This window comes from Sceloporus undulatus, chromosome 2, assembly GCF_019175285.1.
Source record: "Sceloporus undulatus isolate JIND9_A2432 ecotype Alabama chromosome 2, SceUnd_v1.1, whole genome shotgun sequence".
NCBI classification, from domain to species: Eukaryota; Metazoa; Chordata; class Lepidosauria; order Squamata; family Phrynosomatidae; genus Sceloporus; species Sceloporus undulatus.
In genome coordinates this window covers 263,530,903-263,552,031 of record NC_056523.1, presented here as the reverse complement: position 1 = coordinate 263,552,031, position 21,129 = coordinate 263,530,903, and the positions used below count along the sequence as shown (strand labels likewise).

The 21,129-nt window shown below is 41.0% G+C and overlaps 1 protein-coding gene across 1 annotated transcript; it reads right to left on the bottom strand.

Annotated features, from left to right (window-relative positions):
* Nucleotides 1–5,645: 5,645 nt before the first annotated feature.
* Nucleotides 5,646–20,671, bottom strand: LOX (lysyl oxidase). The gene is given in 7 exon segments (XM_042453269.1): nucleotides 5,646–5,765; nucleotides 5,846–5,941; nucleotides 9,678–9,834; nucleotides 11,805–11,942; nucleotides 16,179–16,287; nucleotides 19,850–20,166; nucleotides 20,168–20,671. Coding segments are annotated over 7 exon segments (1,218 nt in total). The 5' UTR covers nucleotides 20,449–20,671.
* Between the last annotated feature and the right edge of the window lie 458 nt (nucleotides 20,672–21,129).

Sequence of the window (21,129 nt, the reverse complement as noted above, 5' to 3'; positions counted from 1 at the left end):
GTGCTATGGAACTCTTGGAATTGTATTTTCTTGTGGCACTAAAATGTGCAAAGGCTAAAATATCATAAAATTATAAATCCCAGAATTCCATAACAATGATTATTGGAAATTAAGTTGCTGCAAGTGCAGATCAGACCTACATGTATCATATAGGAACTTTTTGTTGTTCTGTGCATTCAAGCCACTTATGACAACCCTAAGGCAAATGTATCATTGGGCTTTCTTGGCAAGATTTGTTCAGAAGTTATCCATGGCTTTTTTCCAAGCCTGAGAGAGAGTGACTTGCCCAAGATACCAAGTGGGTTTCTATGGTCAAGTAGGAATTTGTACCCTGGTATCCAGGGTTCTAGTCCAGCATTCAGATAACTATGCCATATTAGTTCTCTATAGAAACTATAGTTGACAGATGAAAGGGTCCATCCAGCATATGTTAATATGTATGATTTGGGGAATTTGATAATCTTGATCTCTAAAGGGAACCTCCAGACAGGCAGTACCTCTGCCTTTGGGCATTAGTTGCTGAATGAAAAGGGGGACAACAGAAGATTGTGGTGTTCATGCCATATTTGTGGCCTTTCAAGAAAAAATCTGACTCTCAAAATGGGCTCTTTATCTACTTTTTTTAAATTATGCAACCCCCAGCTGTTCTGGCAGGGACAATCCCAATTGTCATGGACTCTTGGGATTTGTAGTTTTGTATGTTCCTTTCCATCCTTTGTCAAAGAACTCTATTGATGTAGTTTATGGAAATGGACTAGTCCCAGGTTCCCATAAAACAGATTCATGGCAGTTAAATGGCTATAAAAGTGTTGTGTGGGTACATGCCAAGACTGATGGTTCAGCACCCGTGGGAACCATCAAAGATAAGGAATCACTGGCAATCTGAAAGAACAAAATTTTTCACATCACACTAAACAGAAAGTATGTTGTTCCAAATATGACAACAAATCTAAATTTATAAAACAGGCCACAATACTAATAGGATGAAATCCAGCTGTGCCTATCTGCTGGTGCAATTTACTCCTGCTTTACTGCACCTGTTTGTGCTCCTACAGTTTGCTCAACAGGGTTGTAGGAAAACAAATTTGGGACCACAAAGGGGAAGGAAGAGGAACTTCCTTTACAAGTAAAATTCCATGTGTACTGACATTTTACCGATAGATAATCATCTATTGATGTCTGGGAGCCACTCAGATGATCTAATTCAAAGCAGAATCAGTATGTAGAGAGATCTTGTGGACTAACTGAAAGAAAGAAGTTGGCAGCATGAACTTTCATAGACTAAAGTCTACTTCCTCAGATGCGTAACTTCACTGTGTTTACTGTGTCACTTTCTACATACTGTGCTGTGGGTTATATTTGAGAGGAAGGAACTGACAAAAACACCTCTGAGTATTCGTTGCCTAAGAAAACTGAAATTCATGGGGTTGCCATAAGTTGATAGGTAATGTGAAGGCACATATGCACAATATATGCAATGCATTGAAAAATGCAGCAGTTTTTACAGTAAACAATTAATTAAGCATAGCCAAAAACTCAGTAATTAAAGGGAAGGGGGCTTTCAGCAACCAAGTAATGGGGAAAAGACTCCAGCTGTTGAATTTCAAATGGGGGGAGGCGTGTATGTATTTCATGGTTGAACTGGGTTTCATTCAAAAAGGGAATAATTCTTCTACAAATAAGTAATTTATTTACTTCTAAATAATTCCTAGTTTGTTCACTGCACTGCCAGTACATGCTATCTTGCGTATGTCAGAAATTATCATAGTATAGTGCTATGGTATTATATAGATTACTCTGTGTGTAGAAGTTTTTCAAAAACCTCATTCCATCTTGTCTAGTTAAACAGACAGTTTAAAAGTACAGTACTCTGTAAGTTCCCAGAGAACATATATGATCAGTCCCACTCTGAAAAGCCAGTTTTATAGTACTACAGCTTGCTGTGGGATGCCACTTGAATATATTACTGTTGATCTTTTAATCAATCTATCTTTTAGTATAACCGATGACTTAAGTTTTCTTAAAATAATGGAACATACCTGGAAATTAAAATATTGCACACTTTCATTATATTTTTCTGCTGTGCACACAATCAGCTTTAATTTAGGTTTCCCAAATCCAGGTATTCCCATACACAAAGCACTACAGCACCAGTTCTTTAGAATTGAATAGTATTCCCCAACTGGACTGGATTTTACCATATGATTTCCGATGTTTCTATTCCTTATATGGTTTTAATTCAAAGAAATGTAAAATTACTTCCATGATCCCAAATAGCTCTGGACAGTAGTACCCTGGCTATGTAGCAAACAGCTTCCCAAAGGGGAAAATGTCAGAAGCAATTTTGTGAAACTAGGGAGAAAAAATCATTTCTTAAAAACAACATATTAGCTTCCAATGGGCATACATGAACCATCAGATGAAACCTAAAATAACTCTTTGGATCTCAGCCTTTGTGAACACTCTTTAAATCGTTTATAAAACTCATTCACAGATAGTATACTGATTTCCAGTAGTCAATGTGAAGACATTTCTTTGAACAGTAAAAACTTCCTGGAGAATTTGAAATTCTGTGTATAGAGCACCAACAGCTTGTGCTCTCAAACAATAAATGTATTAATCGAGGAACAAAATTATTCTGAAGAAGGTCTTGATGCTTCAGACTTGCATTAAAATTCTTTGTATATACTCTTGTCCTTTTTCATTTTCAAAAGTTTTTACATCCTATCTCAGTTTATAAAATAATTGTTTTGCAACACTTTGGGCACCGATTCATAAATTTTCTTTCAGCTTAATATCTATTAAAAAGAAAAGAAACAATATTTTTAAGTATAACATATCACAACCAAAGTACTAAACAGATAATTAGAAATACCAATTAGTTTTTAAATTTAAGGGGAAAAATGGAAATTATTTTTCTTTTGCTTAAATTCTTCTTCTTAATTGACCAAAAGGAGATAGAATACAAGTTGACGTTCATTAGTGTTTTCATTCAGGGTTTAATACAAATATGTTCAGTCTTAAAAGTTTTTCCCCAAATTGGAGGTGCTGTTTCAGATGTTTTAAAAAGGTTCTTAGTGCAATGGGTAGCTTTGACAACTTCTTCTTACAACTCTGTTAATATCACTGCTGACTTGTAAAAGTCCTACCATTCTACTTTTTAGACTCCCACAAATTCACATGGCTAAAAATACATACAATTCTGAAGAAGACTTCTTGTTGATTCTGTAAACTGACTACAACACTGGGCTGGTATTGACAGAAATAGGTTTAGTTGGTTGTTTGGGCAAATAATTTTGTGTGTGTAAGTATGTGTGTAGAAGTAGTATTGGTGGTGGTAATATTCATACATCTCCTAATAATGCACTCCTGAGAACAACTTGGGGAACAAAGCAAACACAGAAACTTGTAAGTAAGGCACACAAGACCATACATACTTAATCCTGATTTCACATGTGTTGTGAAATGCAAATGCCCATCCTCATCAGGTTATTTCAGAGCTTGACATTTAATACCCTATAGGCACAAGATCCCACCTGATAATGTAAGCTAACTAGGGAGAGCCCTTGTTAGTACTTGGATGGGAGACTGCCAACAAATACCAGGTGCTGTAGGCTATTAATCTGATGATGCAACTGGCAAAGCAACCTGAAGAGTATTTTCTGCCTAAGAAAACCCTATGAAATTCATGAAGTTGCCATAAATCAACAGGCAACTTGAAGGAACACACACACATTGTCACTTGTTATCATTCCTGTGTTGAAATTTGAATTGCTTGTTCCTTTTCAAGTAATCCTTTCATGTAAAAGAATGCAAAGGTGTGACAAGATCTCTTAACATGTTAAAGTAATTCTGAAGATAACTAGAATATGTTACCAATTACCCTAAACAACAGACTTGCTTGCATATGTGCCGTCAAGTTGCCTATCAACTTATGGCGACCCCATGAATCTCACAGGGTTTTCTTAGGCAAAGAATTCTCACAGGTGGTTTTGCCATTTCTCCCTTTGAAATATAGCTTACAGCACCTGGTGGTCTCCCATTCAAATACTAACCAGAACTGGCCCTGCTGAGCATCCAAGATCAGACAGCGTCTGATGCCTTTAGGATATTTAGGCCATAAAAAGGGAACATAGGGCCCAAACCAATGGGTGAAAAAAGCTCACATTCGGGTATCCTCAGAGCATGTTTACATGGCACACACACCAATGAAGCCATGAAACTGGTGTGAAGTTGCTCAGCTGCCCAGACATGGGCAGCTTCAAGGTGCTTCAGCAGTGCGGTGTTTATACGCTGCACATCACTGGAGCGTCTTGAAGCAGACTGTAGCAGAGCTGCAAAAGCCAGCTTTTTTCCCAGCCCAAAAAGGAGCAGAACTTTGCCACTCCTTTTGGGGCTGGTTTCAAGGCAGATTGAGCTGTGGTGTGTGGTTGCCACAGCCCCAATCCATCAAGCTGACCCTTCTTGCTGATCTGTTTTGCCCCTTAGTTTCCACTTTTTAATGCTACTTTTGGTATAACCATGTTGCCAAAAAGAGTGACTCAGAGGCAGTTATGTTACTTTTAACTTGTTACCTCCAAGCTCTGGATGATCATGTTCACATTCTCCTCTCTTCATGTGTATATAGAAAATAGCCAGTATGCTACAGTAACTTCTGTGTTTACTAGAGAAAGTACTGTCCCAGAAATCATAGGCAGCCGTATTTGTTTAGCCTAATTTATACTTTTGTGTCTCCATGAGATTACAAGAGCAGTTGGGGGAGAGCAATCTCTAAGATCCTTGGTATGGAAAGATCAAGTTAACATGGATTTGTTTAGAGTTCCTTGACAGTGTCCTCCATGGTGTTCTAAAGATGCCCTGTATGTGGAATGGATAAGCAGTATCCTATCCAGAGTTTGGGAGTGCAAGCCAGAAATAACAGCTGAAGCTCACTAAGTCTGTGCAGCAGTAGGAATGTACAAATCCCTTTAAATCCCCCAAACAAGATTTCTAAGGGAGAAGTATTTCAGAAAGAATCCAACTTAAGTGTCTTGCGTTGGCAAGTAACTCAAGATTTCCATTATTGTAGGTTCATTCTAGGCCATTCAATTACCCTGATCTTTTGAAAAATCAAAGTGTTTTATTTTAACTTTTCAGCGGCTCTAATCTTACAGCAGAGCAGCTGTGTAATTAAGGAAAATGGACAGACACTGACCCCATTCCAGATATAACTGAAACCAGGGGTGGGAATTACAAGACTCTATATAGTCTTTTTTCAGAAGTGTGGGAGGGAGAGGGTGAGTTCCCTCCAGGTTCCTCTTGACAGCCAATACAGTCCCCTAACTTCCAACAGTTGTGCAGCCAAAATTTAAATGGTGACATGTTCAAACAAGTATGGATACATTTGTATCCTGTATTTTGTACAAACATTACAATTGAATGAGGGTTCCCCCAAGTTCAAATATAAGGGGAAACTATTAGTTTAAAGGAAATACACATGGTTGCACCAACAAAAGGAAGGGAGAGGTTAATCTCAAGGCTCATGACTCATTAGTATTACGTCTGACAGTTTATTCTCTGCTTCATCATTAAAGCACACTGCTTTTTCCAAAGTACCATACATGTGATATTTGTACAACAAAACACTTAAGAAAAAACTAAAGTACTTACGGTGAAATTGTGCAACCAGAGGCATATGCATGGTGGCCTGTATAGCGGATATCACAACGTACAATGTTATTGGAATAGTCAGATTCTGGTACCAAGTAGCTAGGGTTTACACTAACCTGCAAAAGAAATACACACTATAATTTGCAATCTCATACTATTTATGTGTAATTTTTTTTTTTTGAGGCATTCTGATTACCTTTAAAATGTAATTGCCAGGTTTTACATCTGTAATATCAATCCATTGGCAATCTATGTCAGCATTGTATGTGTCATAACAGCCAGGACTCAGTCCCTAGAATTATAATTGAGAAACAAGTGAAAGTACTGATTAGTATAAATTTCTCAGCAATTCACAATCTAATACTTTAATCTTTATATTACATTGCACTGTATTTGGAGAATTACTGACTTCTTTACAACTGTTTTTACATGCATAAGTACAACAATACTTGTATCTGAGGAAGTAGACCCAGTCTACAAAAGCTTATGCTACACTTCTTTCACACAATTTCAAAGGTGCTACAAGTTCCCTTTGCATACCGATATTACAGATTAACACAGCTGTGTCTGTCAGTTCTCGAACTATACAGTAAGCCTTTCTTTTCTAATGTGTATGGGTTTGGATCTAGAAATGTATCAGGAGCAAAAAGCGCTTGACCTTTCATAATGCAGCTATATTAAATTATCACAATTCCTTGTCTTGTTACAGTTTCCATTGCATCACAGAGAGTGGGGGTGGGGGGCAGGCAGGGAAGAGCCAGCAAAATCCCACTACATAAGCCAAATTTTGCTTATTTATCCATGAATCCAACCCCATTTTTATTGCTCCTTGTGCAAAAAAAAAGAGCTATATTAGACTTTCTAAAAGTAACTGCTGTAATAATAAAAATTGTAATCACTGCCCTATTTCAGGAAAAAATGTATTGACTTTTGCACTGGAATATCAGAAGCAAAGCTTGGCATAATAGTTTTGCAGTTTTAACAATGCAAAGATTTGATTATCTTCATCCCATTTCTGTCTCAAAGTAATCCAATACAGTATTCTACTCTATTCTGACTAGAATAAGAGGGCTTATGCTGGTCTCTGTGCAAGCCTCACTGCAATTTTGTTGGCATAAAAAAAAAGGTTTAACTTAGGAAACATATTATTGTCCTGGAATGGCAGCTCCATTTAAGCTGTGAACATACAGTTCTTTGGGCTCCATGTAATATGTGAGGTCCATTCCCTTTCTCCACCCTGAAATCATTCTGAGTGGTGTCTGACTGCCCCTATGAAAAGCACAATGTTTGGCTACAGATGGTGTGTCACTTGGCAAGAGTTAGGTACTTGCTATGGAGAAGGAGGTCATGGGTATATTGAGTGCTGGCAGCTGGATGCATTTTTTTGATCTGGAATCTGGATGTAGTCTTCAGTTGCTGAGGAAAATACTTCATAACAAGCACAGGTCTTGAAACAGATGAAGCCACAAGAATTTTTAAAAAATTCAAAGTAGCATTAGACATTTCTGTTTGCAGAAAACAGTGTTGTATATGCTACAGAAACTCTTAATGAACAGTTGCCAGTTATTCCCACAGAATAGAGGTAGCCACAGAATGTGAATTGTAACTGACTGCCACTGCAATATAGTTCCTCCATATGTACAAACCTATAAACTAACATTTAAGTACTAATGCTGAAAGCAGGGATAGGTGGATTCAGGACATACTGATGTCTAAATCCAGCCAAAATAACAGAAGAAAAGTATCACATTTTGCCAAATATTTTGGTCAAAAAAGAACAAATATTTTCATGAAATACATATGAATGTAAGAAAACTCAACAAGCTATAATGTGCTGGACAGGCTGTGAATGTCATCATTCTCAAGATCTAGCCAATGTTAACACAAAATGGTATTGGGCTAGAGTTGTGGAAGGGTCAAAACAACTGGCATTCTTTGCCTCCTTTTCTCTGCCTCCTTTCACCTGAAGTACCTCCCAAAAAGCTATTCTGAAGTTGTCAAGGACCTCTCCTTCACCTAGTGTCTTCTATGTTTACTCTTACTGCTTTTAGTTCACTGAACATATAATCCAGATCTATCCCACTATGTGTAAGGATATGGAAGACATTTCATGAATGTTATCCCCAGAACATTTAATTTCAGTGGCCATTATTTTATTTTCAGTGTTCAATATAACACAGTGTTTTGTTTCTGGTTATTATATTATTTCTTGTTTTTACATCTTTGCTGCACCAACACATTGCTTAATTATCACGAATGCTTATGAATGTGAAGTATTACATGTACAGTTTTTCCTACTGTATAAAGCAAATGCAAACAAATTGTTTTTATTAATAAAGTTGAATATACTAAATTATTTATTTCTATTGTTTCCTATGACATCTTTCAAGTGATATTTTATCTGCTGTTTATAATATTACGATTTAATCAGAGATTACAGTCACATGGGTGTTTATAAGATTACTGACAGAAAGCACTGTGGCCTGACTCCTACTGTAAGTCCCAGCTAGAAGAGACTCACAGGATTAATGGGATTTATTTAAATGTTGACTTCATCATTCAACAATTGATTCAATGGGCCTGGCCTAGTTGGTACTATCAAAAGAATTCATGCTTCTGGACTGACAAGGTGGTGAGTCTACAACTATGATTCTTAATTATACTGAATATAGCAAGGTCCAGGAATATACAGGTATTCACAACAAACCCTATTTCCGTGTTTCCCTTACATCAAAACAAACAGATACAATATTGAAAAATCAGAGCTTGTACTTTGTATACAATCTTTAGGCATCTTCTAAAGTTATGGCTATCTTCCAAAGTTCTAGTTGCCAATACCTGCAACTAGTGATCCATACTTCTAATTATAATGTGCACATATATTAACAACTATTTAAGCTTTTAAAAAAAATGTTTAGAAGCACACAGACAGCTAAATTTGAATACGATAATGTACCATTCAGTGAAATCAACAAAAAACAGTAGCTTTTATTAAGAAATACTTCTGCTGAATATGTGAACTTGGCATAAAACAGGTGTAGCACAAACATATTTTGAAGACTGTCAGAATTTGCACTAACAGTCTAGAGTCCAGAATCAAAAATTGTTTTGTGTGAAAAATAATGCATTATATCCTTCATATGGGTATGTACATATGGTTATTTGAATGAAATATCTCACATAGATGAAATAGTTAATTTACAAAGTAATACTATCCAACATCTAAGACGTAAAGTGTTCTAAAAAATGTATTTTGTCCTAAATCAGTGTGAGAGCCAGTATGGTATAATCCTTCGGATGTTGAATTCAAGAAATCCAGGTTCTGTTCCCCATTATACTATGAAACTCAGTGGATTGATCTTGAGTCAGTCATTCCCTCCCAGCCTGACCAGGAATCCAGGAATTAGGCTACTGCCAAGGCTACTTCCTTCCATAGAAACAGGGTGAAGATGATCCTCCCCACCACCACCACCTTAAGTCCTAAGTATGTCCTAAATCACTGGGTTATTATGAAGACAAAGCAGGCAGGAGAAGAGCAATGTACACTGCTGTCAGCTGACTGGAGAAAAGATGGGTTATAAATAAGGCAGGACTGGGCTGGTAAGTATTATTCTTCTTCGTGGTCTCTGCGAATCATACAAATGGGTTTCACTGCGCCTGAACATCACCCTATGCCCGCAGATACTTTGCCTTTCTATCCTCAAGCTGCAGTAATACACTAACTTATTCCACCTACCAAAGACCCCACAGGATTCATTAATTCTAAGACAGACTTAAGCAACAATTTCTGCTAACTTATCCCTAGCATCTGAGGAAGTAGACTGAAGTCTGCCAAAGCTCATGTTGCCAATTTCTTTCAGTTAGTCTCAGAGGTGCTACAAGATCTCTCTACATACTCTTATCCCTAATTATTTTCTTGGAAAGGACCTACCAAAGTCTACAAGTAGAGGAATTGTTGTTTATAAAACTGCCTATGCTGATATTTCCTGGTCTGCAAAAGGGACAATTTATAAATAATTGTATCTTACCTGGGTATGTGCAGTACATGCATATCGTCTGTAATATCCATAATCACAAGATGTATCTTCAAGACAAAAACTTGCTTTATGTCCTTCAGCTACTCTCCTTTGTGAGCTTGCTTCAAGCAAGTCATAGTGGCTGAATTCATCCATGCTGTGATAATGTCTGTGAAACCACAAATAAATAAGTAGAGAAGTTTGCTTTTACCTACAAGTTAAACCAGCATCCATAATAATGAAATGGCCAAATAGATCAGTTATTCACAAGATTTAACAAGATACATAATACAGCAATATTCTAAAGTAATTGATTAATATTTTTTGGCTTAGAGAGGATGTTCTCAGGAAGTTGGAAAATTCAACAACTATATAAAGTATACTGCTTTTTAAAAACAAATAGATGTATATAATTTAAATTATCTGTAAGCAAAGTAATGTATAAATATTTATTATTTCACCATTTCCAGCTGTGATAAGAACAAGGAGACCTACAGTGTTGCACATCATCCAGCTGTTATCCCAACATTAACAAAAAATGTTTACCTTGCACACTGTAAATTCTAAATACTTATATCCCTGAAACATTTGCATTCATGAGTAGCCACAATAACTTACGAAAAACAATTTGGGATGAACTTTAAGCTCCATTGTGTTAACTTTCCTCATGATTTAGTTTAATACTTTGCTATGCCTTTGCTATGTCTTGTGATTATTCCTTGTTTATACAGTATTCTGAAAGTCATTTTCTCTATGTCATTCCTTTCAGACTGGAGTAACAGGGAAAATATACGTGTATACACACACACACACACACACACACACACTTCAATCAGCCACAGGCAGGATCCCGGAATTTGGCTGCTGCCAAAACTGCTTCCTTCCATAGAAACAAAGTGGAGATGATCTCTCCCCCCCCCCCCCCACACACACACACACTTTTAATCCCTCAGTATGTCCTAAAATCAGCCTGTAAAGGACTAGGAAATCTTCTAAAATTTTCCAGAAAGTTTTATTTGGGGGTATGTGGAAGAATGGAGGGGGCGGGGGAAGGGAAGTTCCATCACATTAACAGGCACTATTATGACACTGATTGAAATCCAGCTGCTTTGGGGGCATGGCATGCAAAATATGCACACCCCTGGATTGGCCGGAATTGGCTCTGGGCCCACCTAAGGTGGCCTGAAACCATCAGAAAAAGGAGCATGGAAAAAGGCCTCCTTACTGATGGTCCATTCAGGACCACCATGGTGCCCCACTTTCAGAGCAGGCCATGGGGTTGCCACAGTTCCTGGCCCATCAGGTGCCAATCAGGGCTGGAGCTGCCTAAGCTACCCATCCGATCTACCCCTTTGTCAATTTTTTGTTTCCATCAGTCTTCTATTGTTGCTTATGGCATATACAGTGAAAGCAAACAAAGCCTGAAGACAAACATCCTGTCTGTGATCTAAAACCATAAAGGGCAGATCTGCCAATTGGAGAGTAAAATCTATCTTTTGGTCTATGCTCAGTAGGAGCAACAGCAGCAGCACTATGTTAAGATCCCCCTTCAAATTCTGTTCATAAAAATTCCTGTTCAGTTTAAAGGGTCTGATCCAGCTTCAAGGCTGGCAGTAACAGAATACATTTAGCCCTCCATATCCTTAGTTTCTGCATCCAGGGATTCCACCATCCACAGGTTGAAAATATTTTAAAAAGAAACAAAACAGTAACATTCCAAAAAGCAACTCTTGATTTTGCCATTTCATGTAGGAGATACCATTTTTCTGCAACACTGTATATAATGGGACTTGAGTATCTACTGATGTTGGTGTCCATGGGGTGGGTCAACCCAAACCCCAGTAGATACCAAAGGCTCACTATACTAAGAACAATGATTTCATCCACTAGCCACTTTTATAGGCCTTTATGCCTATAATGTATACATTATTTTAACAAGGTATCTTCTTCTGTCAGTCTTGGACAAAAATATACCATTTATTCATTCATTCATTCATTCTAAGGCAAAACAGTAAGTTTTTAGACTTCTACTACTACTTTCCAAACAGCCTCCAGGGGCAGGACCGGGAGAGAGAACCACGTCACAAAAAAGAGCAAATGTACATAATTGGAAAGTACCATACTGAGCACTCCACTCACTGATGACAGCTGTGCCACTCCCATGAGTATCGTGGTCGGCTTGGTAAGAAATCTGATGTGCCTTGGTTTTTCACTCTTTGGGGGAACCTCAGAAGCACTCTGCTATCATAATCTCTCACATCTGACCTGTAAGCTGAGCTGCAACAATGTAAAAATATGCATGAGATACAGACTTACAACTACGTGTTTAAAAACGATTAAGTTTATAATATGATTTTTACATTAAAAAAAAGAAACAAATAATGGGTTGGCTTCAGATTTAGTTATGCTTAGAGCAGACCTACTGAAATTAATGGGACAACTCTAACCATAACTAAGTTTGCCTCAACCAATGCACCAAGAACACAACATTACAAAATCTCAAGTCATTTAACAGTCCCCAACATAGTAACTCTATAGTTTTTTGTGGGTTTTTGGGGCTATGTGGTCATGTTCTAGAAGAGTTTATTTCTGATGTTTTGCCAGCATCTGTGGCTGGCATCTTCAGAGAATACTGACCTGGAAGAGAGTGGGTATATCTCTACTGTATGACCCTGGGTAAGGAGGAGTGATTCCCATGTTAATCTGTGCATTGTTCTGTTGTTGAACATGGCCACATAACCTGAAAAACCCACAAAAAACTATGGATGCCAGTCAAGAAAGCCTTCAACTTCACAATGGAGTAATTGTATGTTTCTGAAAACAGGCCCGCTTTTAGAAATGATGTCCACTTGTGTTTTCCTATTGTCTTTGGACATTTGGCCTCTTTCTGAGTTGTGTTCAGACATGGTATTGTGGGTGGCGATATTTAGCTGCAATCAAAAATGTCATAAGTTCCTCATTTCAAGTATGCACCAGTAATAGTAACTTCAGTTAAAATATTTAGTCTAAGGAAGCATTTTAAAAATAAGTGAAAAATAGGTCTTAACTGAATTTTAAAGATTTTTAAAATGAAAATTCTCTAGATGGGATGGGGGCTTCTCTCTCTCTTCCATTGCCAATCAAGGGTTCTTCTGGTGGGAACACAGGAGAGGGCTTCCTTGGTGGCTGCTCCCAGTCTCTGGAACTCCCTTCCTAGAGAGGTTATTGAAGACCCTTTTATTTCAGCAGGCCTTTGAGGTGCTAGATGGTTTAAGGTGCTAGATTCTCATTTTTTCCCTACCTTTTCTTTTTAATGGTTTATGTTTTTAACTGCTTTTACATTTTTTGGTAGTCTAATTACTTTTAAACTTTTGTTTGCTTTGACTATTTAATTATGTTTGTTGTATATGTTGTAACCTGCTTTGATTCCAGAACTGGGGAAAAGTGGGATATAAATAAACAGAATACATTAATAGTTTTAAATAAAACATAGTGGAAACCTACGTTAGAGTTATATCTAACATGTCACAAGCATATTCCTATTCATTCAACAGGTCTTCTTCCACTATGAACTTTTGCATCCCTCAACATCTTGAGGGGATCAATCAACTCTGCACATTTTACTGGAGCAGAAAGAAGGAAGAATCTATTCTACCATCTGTGACTTTTGATGGATGAATACCACTGAATACAGCTCTTACTACCATCCTACGTATCCACTTACTAGAAAGTCCCAGACTTCCCTTACTAGTAAATCTCTTGACAATAGGTGCTATGAAAATCAAAACTTCTATTTTTATTACTAAGTCAAAGTTCACTTTGAATATTCAGCTATCCAGTCAAATTCATATACCAGATTTGTTTGTTTCTGTTTCCTCTTCCTGATGTTCATGCCCCTTGACTCGCTATTTCTCTCCTCTCCTGCCAATTTCATCAATGCTTATTTGTCTTTTCTATGACTTCTGTTTTTAATCATCTCAGCTAAGAATATTTTGGAGGTGTGTTACATTCCTACTTCAACTTGTGGTTTAACTTCTGGAAAAATATTCCTGTTGGATTTACAACTGCATCCACATCCCTGCAATATATTGCTAGCTAGCTGTTGTTGTTTTTTTTGCCCTAACACAATTCTCTCTAAAAAAAAATTGTTATTATTACAAATGTGTAAATCATATTACAAGTAATTTTAAATGCAGCTTTTCATAATGTCATTTAATTCAAATGAATTTATAAAAAGCCATTTTGAGTTCAAGTCCAAGCAAAACAGAAAAATCCCTCCACATCATGGTGAATAATGTGCATTGCAGCTTGTTGAGGTTTTCATTAATATTGGACACAGATGTTCTCTAAAGTTTATGTACAATGTGATACCATTCATGTCTACTGAAAAGCAAATTACACTCAGTTCAATAGGACTTGCTTGTAGGAATAGTGGAGTAACCTTAAGCCTCACATATCATCATCATCCTTTAGAACCCCATTCTGTTCAAGTTTGCCATACCCAAGATATTGTGTTGCCTGAAGTCAAGGACAAGATGGCATCTCTTTCCATTTCATGACTAAAAGCTAGCCACTCTGCTAGATATTATTTCTATACCAGTGATGGGAGAGTGTCCTCTGCTGCATCTGAGGGGCAACAAGGGGAGAAAGTGGGTGCATATACCACTGTGGAAATAACAGTTTGACACCACTCTGAGTGCTGTAGCTCCATCCTATGGAATCCTGGGATTTGTAGTTTTACAGGTTCTTTAGTCTTCTCTGCCAAACAGTGTGCCAAAAGACTGTTAGCACTCACAAATCTGCAAATCCCAGGATTCTGTAGGATGGAGCCATGACAGTAAAAGTGATGTACCCTGATAGTTCTCATACCTGTCTTGCCCTCTGTCCCTCAGCATATGTCACCTGAAGTAAGCTTACACTTCCTAATGTTAGGGCCAGGCCTGATTTTTCAAGGCCCACCAATTTCAATGGAACTACCTCCAAATTCTTGTGCACAGGATTACCTCATGACTAAATAAATGACACTAAGTTTGGCTACTAGCCAATTTATGTGTTAAAGAGCAATGGATTTTTTAAAGGTAGTTTAAGGACGATCCGGAAATTGCAATACAGTACTCAAAAAACAAGGATGTTTCTTTTTTAAAAAATTACATTCATAAGGGATGTGTTCAGAGGAGAATTGTTTTCAAAAATTAACAAAGCTCTGGATTAATGAGAAACAGGCTTTGGTAAGGCAATAATTCCCAAACAATAAAGGCATGGAAGTCTTGTAACTTGGTCAACAAACTCTTAGCAGAGGATAATAAAAACAACATGTTTTGCAAACTGAGACAGAGACTGAATTATCCATTTAATTCCTCACCACCCCCCTTTTAAGTCACTAGTGACATTCTGAAAACTTTGCTATTGATTCCTGAACAATGCTGATGGCTGCCCCGTTTCCCCAAATGTCAGAACTTGTAAGTTACTTTGAGGTACTATACCTCCCAGAACTGCATGGCTGCTGATTGGGGAATTCTGGGAGTTTTATTCCAAAACAGTAAAAGTAACTTCTCTGAGTGCTGCAAATTTCTATATCTTTGCACCAGATTCAGGAAGAAACTGGATAAATAATTTATCAATGACTTGGATGAAAGAATGGAGGTAATGCTTATCAAATTTGCCAATGACACCAAATTAGGAGGAGTAGCTAATACCCCAGAGCAGGGGACCAAAATTCGAGATCTTAATAGATTAGAAAGCTAGGCCAAAACTAACAAAATGAATTTCAACAGGGAGAAATGTAAAGTACAGCATTTAGGAAGGGAAAAAAAATAAAATGTGTAGCTATAGGACGGGGGACACCTGGCTTACCAAGACTACATGTGAAAGGGATCTAGGGGTCCTAGTAGAGTTGAACATGAGTCTACAGCTGAAAAGGCCAATGTGATTCTAAGCTGCATCAATAGAAGTATAGTGTCTAGATCAGGAGAAGTAATAGTGCCACTCTATTCTGCTTTGATCAGGCCCCACCTGGAATACTGCGTTCAGTTCTCAACACAATTCAAATACAACACGGACAAGCTGGAGCATGTCTAGAGGAAGGCAACCAAAATGGTGAAGAGTCTTGAAACCATGCCCTATGAGGAGACTTAGGGAGCTGGGGATGTTTAGCCTGGAGAAGAGATGATTAAGAGGTGATACAACAGTCCTGTTTAAGTATTTGAAGGCGTGTCATATTGCAGACGGAGCAAGCTTGTTTTCTGCTGTTCCAGAGAACAGGACCAGGAACAATGGATGTAAACTACAGGAAAAGAGATTCCACCTAAACATTAGGAGGAACTTCCTGGCAGTAAGGGCAGTTTGACAGTGGAACACACTCCCTCAGAGTGTAGTGGAGTCTCCTTCCTTAGAGGTCTTTAGACAGACGCTGGATGGCCATCGGTCAGGGGTGCTTTGATTGTGTGTTCCTGCATGGCAGGGGGTTGGAGTGGATGGCCCTTGTAGTCTCTTCTAACTCTGATTCTATGATTCAAGGAGTAGTGACTGTATTACCTTGCCAGGCAGTTCTCTTCAGCAGCACACCTCAGGTTGTACATGGATGTCCTCTGGACATAGGTGGATGCTTGGATGTAATAGGGATCTGGAACTAAATCAGGAAGACCTGCAGTACATCAAATCAGAGAGAAAGAAATTTATCAAGCCCAAGATGTCTGCAAACTTCCTTTTGCCTGACTGACAGGGAAGCTACTTTCCACCCACTATATTACAATCCACTAGTCTCACACCCAAAGCAAGCTACTAAAGTAAAGACTCCCTTTTCACCAGTTCAAAAGAAGTATGAGGAGACAATGTGTCTTGCAGACTGACAGATACGGTATGGCATCTTACTCTGCTAGCCAATTTTTCTCATAAATCTTCAAGCCTTCTCACCATAAGGACACCAGCTGAGGAGACCATTTTAAGCCAGCCATATATTTCATACTGCAGAGCTGTGCTCTTTGATTTAAGGAGCTATAGCTATTATACAAAAGCTTTGAGTATCTATATTAAGCAGGATATATTTTGAAGTAAACCCTTTTGTAAGATGAGCTATATGAGGAAAGGCATCTGTCAGCCCTTCTTTGGAACTCAAAGAGGAAGCTCTTGCGTTAATTCCCTTTATTTTAGGAATGGGCAATGAGGTTGACAGAACACAATCCAGTTTTCTTCTCTCTGGTTCATCCCAGCACCTTTACCTGGCCCATAGAAGTAGATTAAAATGATATTATTTACATGTCTGGATCACCATCAGTCCACGGTCCAAATGGAGGAGGTCTTTTCCCATACAGGATGAGGGACTTACCCACTCACCCACCCCCAGTTAGAAACACAGGTGACTGATAGTTAGGATATTATTTGGATAGAAGCAGATAAAATAACAAAGTGCCTCTGAGAATATAGAAAACCTTCCCTGGCTACTATGGAATAACTGGTAAAATCAGGGATCTATGGGGCAGGAGAACAAAACGTGGTGTTCCAGCAGGTCTAAACACAATACACCTTACACAAAAGGCATACTCTGGAGACTACTATAATCATCATTATTAACTTTATACCCCACCATTCACGAAAAACTGGGATTTATGGTAGCTAAGACACCAGATCCTGTCTGATCTTGGAAGCTAAGCAGGGTCAACCCTGGTTAGTACTCGGAGTCAGATGAGAGGCTGACAATGAATACCAGGTGCTGTAGGCTATATTTCAGAGGAAGGGACTGGCAAATCCACCACTGAGTATTCCTTGTCTAAGAAAACCCTGTTAAATTCACGGTGTCACCATACACTGGCAGGCAACTTGAAGGCATATAAACACATGAGGGCTAAGACTAATGGCAGCCAGTGTGGTGTTGTAGTTTGAGTGTTGAACTAGGACTCTGTGCAACTAGGGTTCAAAACCCTGCTTGGCCATGGAAACTGACTAAGTGACCTAGTGCATTCTCTCTGTCTTAGAGGAAGATAATGACAAATCTCCTCTGAATAAATCTTCCCATGAATACCTCCTGGTAAGACTACCAACACTGGTGTCAATAGGGTAGTGCAGGGAGTGCAGAATGCACCTGTTGACACCTCCAAGGAGCGGAGGCCTTCCTTCCAACCCTCCTGCCTTCTCTGGTGCCATGGCTCTCTTGGATAAGGGAGTCAAGGCACCAGAAAAGGAGGGTCAGCACATGCTCCTTCCATCACTTCCTGCTGCCTCACTAACCCAGCCAACTGCCTGACCCCTGCCAGCCTTGAGTGGGCATCTGAGAATGCAACAGCCAGTGGGGAAGACAAGTGAAATGAGGGGAAGAGAAGGGGGCAGGCAGCCTCCCTTGCTATCAGGGTGACCTGGTGTCCTCCTTTTTCAGGACATGTCCTCAATTTCCACCTTCTGTCCAGGCGGAATTCCAAAATGTCCTCCATTTTGAGCAGGACTCAGAAGCATGAATTTACATTTCTGTGAGTGTTTTTAGCTTCTCTTTGGTCATGCCCTCCATTTCGCCTTGGACATCCTTCATTTTGGGACACCATGTCCTCCTTTATTATTCATTTATTTCATTTTTAATGCCACCTTTCTCTCCCTCCCCTACAAAAAATAGGGGACATCTGCTTGCTCTGCCTGCAATCCCCTTCCAAGCACCTGCACACTGTCTGCCACAAGTTTGGAGTTAGCAAAAAGAACTAAACACCTCTCCTGCAAAACCCATCTTGTCATGCCTCCCTCATTTTACTACTGAGCCTTCCCTGCTGTGGAAAGAGGAGAACCTTTTTGGGGGGGTGGGGCTGCTTTCTCTTCTTTTGTGTTTTCTTTTTTAAAATGATGCCAGCTGATAGATTATCAGATGGAGGACGTCTCGTCCTTCCCGCCCATTTGCGGGAAGGACTTTCACATGATGTCATGCTTATCTGGACACTGTCACATCTGGAAAGCGTGACTGCATGAAAGGCTTTCAGATAACATCACGCTTATCCTGTTATTGTCCCAACATTGAAGTGGAATTGTCCTGGCATTTTGTATGAACAGGAGTTCTCACTAATACAATTCCACTTCAACAACAGGATAAACACGATGTCTCTGAAACACTTTTGCAGGATCAGGACAAGAATGGGAGAGCGATCCCGTCCCTGGTCTGGTAATCTCCATGACACTTCCCAGAATTTCATAGCCTGGAGCCATCCATGGCCTGTTAAAGCAGAATGAAACCAGGTCATTTTTTCAGTGCAGCTGCAGTATCTTCAAGCTTACCGTACTGGAAGTATCCTTAACGTTAGTGTCACAATGAATCCAGTTTCAACTGCGCTCTCTCTCTCTCTCTCCCCTTCAAGGTGTTGGGGGGAGGGCAAATGGGTGCAAATGGGGATTGGGGAGTACTTTGCCAAAGGGGGCACACTGTCTGGCCACTGGAGAGGCTTTTGCCACGCAGCAGCATCCCAGCTGCGCTGATGATGGCCAACTGCACAATGGTGGTGGGGCTCCCATTACCTCAGGGTGCATCTCTATGTTATTTTCCCAATGCAATTCATGCTGCGTTGGGGAAATGACCCTGATTTGTACTACTTTAACAGGGCATGGCTCCAGGCTATGAAATTCTGAGTAGTGTCATTTGTGGTGGCAGCAAGAGAGGAAGCCTGTAGCCACAGCCTGGATCCTTGGTCTGTTAAAGTGGTATGAAGCTGGGTCATTACCCCAGTGTAGATGCAATAATGTCTTCAAGCTTACCGTACTGGAAGTATCCCATGCTGTATCCCTGATGTTAGTGTTATAAAAAGAATCAAATTTCTATGATTCTCTCTCTTTCCCCTTTGAGGGCTTGAGGGTGGGGGAGCAAATGGGGATTAGAAGCAAGATTTGGAAGCAAAAGGGGATGGGGATGCATTGCCAAAGAGGGCACACTGTCTGGCCACTGGGGAGGCTTTTGCCATGCGGCGGCATCTCCCGTCGGGTTGACGATGACCAAGGGCACGACGGCGGAGGTCGGGCTCTCATTGCCACAGGGTGCATCTCTATGCTCTTTCCCCAATGCATTGGGGAAACAATCCCGATTCATGGTTCCAGGCTGTGGAATTCAGAGTAGCGACGTTTGCGGCAGCAGCAAGAGAGGTACCCTGCTGGAGCCATAGGCAGGAGACATGGCTAATTAAAGCGGCACGAAACCGGCTCATGACCCCGGTGCGGACGCAACACAATGCCTTAACCAAGCTTACCGTACTGGAAGTAGCCGGTGCCGTATCCCGGCCGGTAGCGGCTGCTCTGCCTGGGCTGCTCGTAGGTGTCGTGGTAGTTGTAGTAAGGGTTGTCGTCGGAGTACTTGTAGGGGTTGTAAGGGTCGTCCCCGACCATGGCGTCCTCCCGGGGGCGGAGAGGGGGGCTGAGGCTGCTGCTGCTCGGAGGAGGAGGAGGCGCAGGGGTGCTTCTCTCACCCGCCGGCCGCCGGGAGCCGGCCTGGAACCACCTGCGGGGCGCCTCGGCATTGCGGGCTCTGCTGCGGGGCTGGGTAGCATTTCCCCGGAGGAGGAGGACGTGGCCGGGGCTCTCTTGCTGCTGCTGCTGCTCCGGGGGGGGAGCCCTGCCTGCGCCGGGGGGGCTGGTACTGGGCGCCCAGGCTGAGGAGGCTGAAGACCTGGCCGTTGTTCTCCCACTGGACCCTCTGCCGCCAGACCCCCGGAGGAGGAGGAGGGGGAGGAGGGCTCCGCGGGGGCAGACCCAGCGCCGGGCCCCACAGCACCAGGCACAGCCAGCACAGGCGGCAGACCCCCGGCACCAGGAGCAGCCCCCCGGCAGGAGCAGGCGGAGGTGGCCGCATGGCCGGGAGGAGGAAGGCCGGCGGACTACGGGGGAAAGGGACCGAAAAATGCGAGGCGGGCGTCTGTGTCAAAATACCAAAGGCAGCCCAAGCAATGCAGCCACTCTTCCACTCCCTGGGAGCCTTCCTCACTTCTCCCTTACTACTTCAGTAGCGCCCCCCAAGGACTTCTCGCCAGAGGGGCAGGAGGAGAGGCCAGGAGCGCGCGGGCCCTTCGGCTGGAACGGAATGGCTGAGTGGAGAGAGAGAGAGAGAGATGCGGAGGAGGGGAGAAAAGGGGGCGAGGGTGGGAAAGAGAGGGAGGAGGGGGAGGAGGAGGGATGTGGCGTTTTAAACTTTCTGGCACCTTGGGCAAAGTTACACAAGCAGCCCCTTCCTGGCAGCCGGCTCTGCCGCTTTTCGCTTCGCGTAATGATGGCATTGGAAACGTGCGACGTTCACAGATTGCCCCTTCCCCCCCCCACCCCAGGAACCCCCCCCTTCAGGCTTTATCCCCCCTCCCCACACACACAAGGCTTTATTCCCCCAAAGGTTTTACTCCCCTGTAAGGCTTTGTTTCACCCTGAGGTTTTTCTCCTCCCCTGAGGCGTTATTTTTCACCCTCAGGCTTTCTTTCCCCCCTCCCCTCAAGCTTTACCTTTCCCCCATAGGTTTTATTTACCCCATAGGCCTTATCCCTCC